Here is a 5,184-nt window from a genome sequence, read left to right on the forward strand (position 1 = left end):
TTGGTTACTCATTTTTGGCTGTGACAATTCAGGCTCCTCTGATTTTAAAATGATGGCAAAATAGCCCAGTAGCTGTGGGTTCATGACCAATGTTAATGTAGTTGGAAGCAGGCAAACTTTATTTCACTGCAACAGAACATTTTAACATATGACACAAAAATAAGTATCACATGAAACAATGAACAAATGATAAATTATCAGGAATATTAACAGTATATGACATTGTTTTAATAACCGTGCAGTTAGAATTTGTCATATCACAAAAGCCATAATCACTTTTAATTTTCTAGACAAATAGAAAAATATAAAGTTTTCTTTATGTTAATTCCTTTTTTTTTCATGATGATATTTATATTATTGCTGTCTGAACAAAACCTCAAAAAAAAGTTTGACTTTCAATGTAAGTTAGTGACACAAGATGTTATTCTAAGTCATTTTGGATTGTTTCTATTAGTTGGTTCATCATGAAATGTAAACACAGTGTAAAAGGCAGCTGGTATTTTCAAATTATGTTAAAATATTAAAAAAATGACAAAAATGGAGATACAATGTTTTGTTTCACCTGAGTTCTTGCCATACATATTCAGATAAATGTTCCCTCTAAACTGGATTCCCTCAAGCTACATCAGTTCCCACCCTGACCAGTAAGGAACCAGAACGCTTGGACATCGTCGATGTCCAGAATCATCCTTGTTAAGTCTATATTCTCTCAGTTTTAACCTCAGAATATGTACAGATGTTCTCAACTCTCTTTTTTGTTGTACGTTTCTGTCCTCTGCTCGGGATGTCCAACGAAGCATAACAAACCTCGCGTCCTTCTACCTGTAGTTAGAAGACATTCGCCCTTTAGACAGCTTAAATATATTACAAGCAAACACTTAATAACAACAATAATAATAGTTTATAAGACATCTATTAGCAGTTTCATATTTGACTAATGACAAATTGTGTTTATAGTTATTTATCATTAATTAATACATCAGCATTACTTTCTAAGTACATATAAACCATTACTTGTTCATGATTTACAAAGGACTTAAGTTATTACCACTTTATTTGAAGGCTGACCACAGAAGTACTACATAAAACATGCAGAGGCACTGAATAACATATTTATAAAGCAATATTAAGTATTGATGACGAGCTTATGGTTGTAACTGCAACATGACATAAGATATATTATAAAGTAAATGACATTGCATTGACATAAGGGATCTTAAACTAAAGTGATGGACATTTGTTCCATTTATAACACTATTATAATCATCATTCCTGTAACTTAGAGTGAAAGCCTAGTTTAGAATTTCATATCAGTTCTCTGTTGTTCTTCATGAGTTAAAGTATAAAACTCAATGTCAATTCAGTGTCATTTACTTCAACTTATGTTACATTGCGATTGCTGACATAAGTTGTTCATTAAGCTCAAGCATTGCTTTAAAATATGTTATTCAGTGCTTATATGTGTGTTATGATGTAGGTAGCCTTCAAATAAAGTGTTACCAGTTATTTTTGCAGCCCTAATCTGAAGTGGTGACTGTGTCCTGTCCCTGGCTCCACCCTTTTCCTGTTTCCTCCCAGATTGTAGCTCCACTTTATCACAGTTTCCAACAGTGTGTATGTGGTTACCCTCCTTTCCCAGGTGGTTGCTATTCTTGTCTTTCTGTTTGCCTTTTTCTAGTCATTCGCTTCATATTTTGTATGCAGTTTTTACCTAAAGTTTAATAAAAACAAACTGTAAAATCAGTGCGGTTCATGAATGTCTACCAAATCATTTAGCAGGCTAAAACGTTTAGCATTCAATCTTAAGCTCTACCCAAAACCTAATTCTAAGCCTAACCTTAACCTCAACCCAAAACTTAATCACTCATATGTTTTTGACATTACTGAGAATCTGTTGAGTGTTTGTTTTATCTACAAGCACCACTGAAAAAAAGGGTAACCCATTAATTATAAAGTAATGTGAAAAAGCAGACAATCAATCACTGTCCAAAGAAAAACATGTATCTCTAACTCTGTTGATTTTTATTTCTTTGCATCATTTGAGGTCAGCAGCTGTCCAGGGAAATTTCATGATGAAGGGAACAATATAAATGGTCCAAAATCACTTGGAATAAAATCTCTTTACATTAACTTACATTAAAAATTTAAGGCTTCTCCTGTAATGTTACTATTTTGAAGGTACATGTTTTCCTTTGGACAGCAACAATATGTAGACTGTTATTTTTATAATCTATTAAGATAAATTTCCTGGTTAGTACATGGATCCCCATATGAAGTAATAGCTTATACATCTCTTATAAAGTAAAGCAAAATATTAATTAATGATGTATAACTAAACGCCCATGATAAATTAAAGTTATAAAGTAAGAGCTAATAGGTGTCTTGTAAGCTATCATTATTATGAAGCATTACCCATTGCTATATATCAGGGGTGTCCAGCCTTATCTTTAAAGAAGATGTAGCCGCTGTTCATTCCTACAAAGCTTGAGCAAACATGAACGGCTATTGAAGATGAAGACCAATTGATTAAGTAGAATCAGCTGTGCTCTGGCTTGTTTGGAATGCAGACACACCAGCCCTTTGCAGGTAAGACTGGACACCCCTGCTATGTAGTGTACAGAGTGTTATGTGTGCTGTACCTCATTATGTTTTCTCACCTTCACACTCCGCTGTTGGTCAGCTCCACAGTCTGATACTATGGTCAGGAAGGACATAACAATACACTCAGACAGGCAACATTAACATTCGAAAGATTTTACCAATGGACTTTTTGTACCTTTAGTTTTGCCGCAGTAGTAAGCACAGGTTAAGGTCAAGCATGACGAGAGGAGAACACACACAGGACACACACTGACCAGCAGCTTCCAGCAGACACTACAGTCTGATACAGGAGGGGTGGGAGGGGTCTGGGGGAGATCAGGACAGGGGCCTGTAATAAGACATAAAGTGGAACTGCATTAATGAATCCTGTGAACTGGGGGAAATGCAGGCTCAGGCTTCCACCCCTCACAGTTATAACTTTATGTAAAGTATAAAATAATCATAAAGGTTCATTATAAATGCTGTATGTCTGTTTGTAACAATTGTGCATAAAGCATGTAACACTTTATTTTCTAATGGAGGTGACATTAACCAATATAGCACTGATATTTATTTATATGGGACTCCTAACTACATACATACCGTAAAAGAAAATGGCCTACAATTCATTTTTTAATGAACGCCTTTGATTTAAAAATGCATTCCTAGAACTCAAGAGAACTTTTTGGTAACACTTTACTTGAACCCTACCACAAACCTTTACATAAACACATTATGACTGACATCATATGCATGTCCAGTAATATAACCATTACTGTTAACTGCAATAACATAGGCTATAATGTGTAATGGCATGACAGCAAATGTGACATAAGCCATCATAACATCCAACAATTTGGAATCTGTCATGAAAATTATAGGTAACTGTAATATGATGCTGTTATATTAGAGAACAAAATCTGTCTTGACAACTCATGACAGCATGTAACATCTGCCACAACATGTTTATTACATGGTTATGTTAATATTACACATTTTAAAAAAAGTGTTGAATGAACTCAATTCAATAATGCTTACATTTCCAATGAATTAAATACAGCTCAGGTAGTCAGTACAGTTAGTATACAATGACTTTGTTACCTCAACATAAAATGCAATTTTTGATGGAGCAAAATTTACACATCATTGTAATTTTGGAGGGTTTTCATTTGGATCAACATAAACAGGTTGCATTCAATAAAATGTACGTTCAGACATTTTTGTCCATGACCTATTTACTTAAAGCTAGTTCAGTTAGTTATTTTGTTTGTCAATATCGCTGTTGTCGGTAGAAAACTTTGTATCTCCATTTTTGCCGTTTTTCAGTTTTTGACATAATTTGAAAATACCTGTTGTCCTTTACATTGTGTGTAAAGATGAATAGACCAAAAGAAATGATCCAAACTTACTTGGAAAAACTCTGGTTCCACTGACTTACATTAAAAGTAAAGTATGTTTTTTCCTTCTCCTGTAAAGTTCTCGTTTTGGATGAGGTTTTGTTTTGACACCAGTGATATATTTTCAGTTAGTAAGTTCACCAAATCCGTCAGAGCGTATAAAAAGGTAAGCAAAATATTCTTTGGCTGTAACCTGAACATTTATTAACAAGCACAAAGAATCAGCTGTAATCTTACCGAAGAGAGAGAGTCGGGTGGTCCTGTTTCCATAATGGTAAATATTCTCATTGAGTATAATTCCTTTTCCTCCAGTTATCTTTTTGTCATGTATGGCACAATAGTAAAGGCCCAGATCTGATTCAGTGACATTCCTCACCAGCAGATCATGAGTTCTGTTGGAGGGATTCCACACCAACGTGTAGCGTGGAAGAGTCCCAAGCAGGAAATCCTCAGTCGAGATACTTAGAGGAGGTTGATGCTCACATGAAGAGTTTCTAAACCAAACTATGTTGAATCCACTCTCCCAAACACAGTCGCAATAGAGAGTGATGTCGTCTCCTGGTCTGACTCTCAGCTCCACTTCTGCTCCAGAGATCCTGGAGAACAAAACAGCTGAAATACAACAAAACACACTTTAAACTAAACAAAGAAAAGAAGATTTTACATTACATAAATGTGCTGATGGCAAAATATACATTATTGAATAAAAGTGAAAAGTTTACTTACACATGAGAGTGATGAGAGTGACACTTGAGCTCTCCATCTCAGAGACTGGTGCTGGGGGGATGATAATGGTGAGGGTCTTAGAGGCGGATGTCTGTGTCGAGATCTGATTGGTCCATGTCAGTGGAACATTTCTATTTTTGATTTTGTTTCACCGCAAAGGTACCAGACATGTCACCGGCGAGAGTTGTGGAAAAAGCTTTCTGAGTCGTCGTTTCCCTGACCTTTTTTCACATTACACATCTCTTTGGATGCAGTGGGTGTGTTGGATTTTCCTGTGAAATAACAACCAATGCAAATAAGATCACATGAAATTTAAATCAGAATACACATTTTCAGCTTTAAACCACAGGTGCTTCTCGGGTTCTACAGTATAGCGGCATTATAAGCCCTTATTAAGCCTTATCAAGCCGACAGCTGCTCATTACCACTTTAGTAAGCAACTAGGCTAAGTTTTTCACTCTACTTTATTTGTGTTTTGAAA

The 5,184-nt window shown here is 35.3% G+C and overlaps 1 protein-coding gene across 1 annotated transcript; it reads right to left on the bottom strand.

The window, feature by feature from the left end:
- Positions 1 to 459: 459 nt before the first annotated feature.
- Positions 460 to 4,824, bottom strand: LOC118817103. Its single transcript, XM_036583803.1, has 5 exons — positions 4,704 to 4,824; positions 4,215 to 4,589; positions 2,777 to 2,929; positions 2,658 to 2,695; positions 460 to 822 (listed from the first exon to the last, which is right to left on the bottom strand). Exons 1-5 carry the CDS (start codon positions 4,738 to 4,740, stop codon positions 700 to 702), a joined length of 726 nt encoding a protein of 241 aa, XP_036439696.1. The 5' UTR covers positions 4,741 to 4,824; the 3' UTR covers positions 460 to 699.
- Positions 4,825 to 5,184: the final 360 nt, after the last annotated feature.

This window comes from Colossoma macropomum, unplaced genomic scaffold (assembly GCF_904425465.1).
Source record: "Colossoma macropomum unplaced genomic scaffold, Colossoma_macropomum, whole genome shotgun sequence".
Lineage (NCBI taxonomy): Eukaryota > Metazoa > Chordata > Actinopteri > Characiformes > Serrasalmidae > Colossoma > Colossoma macropomum.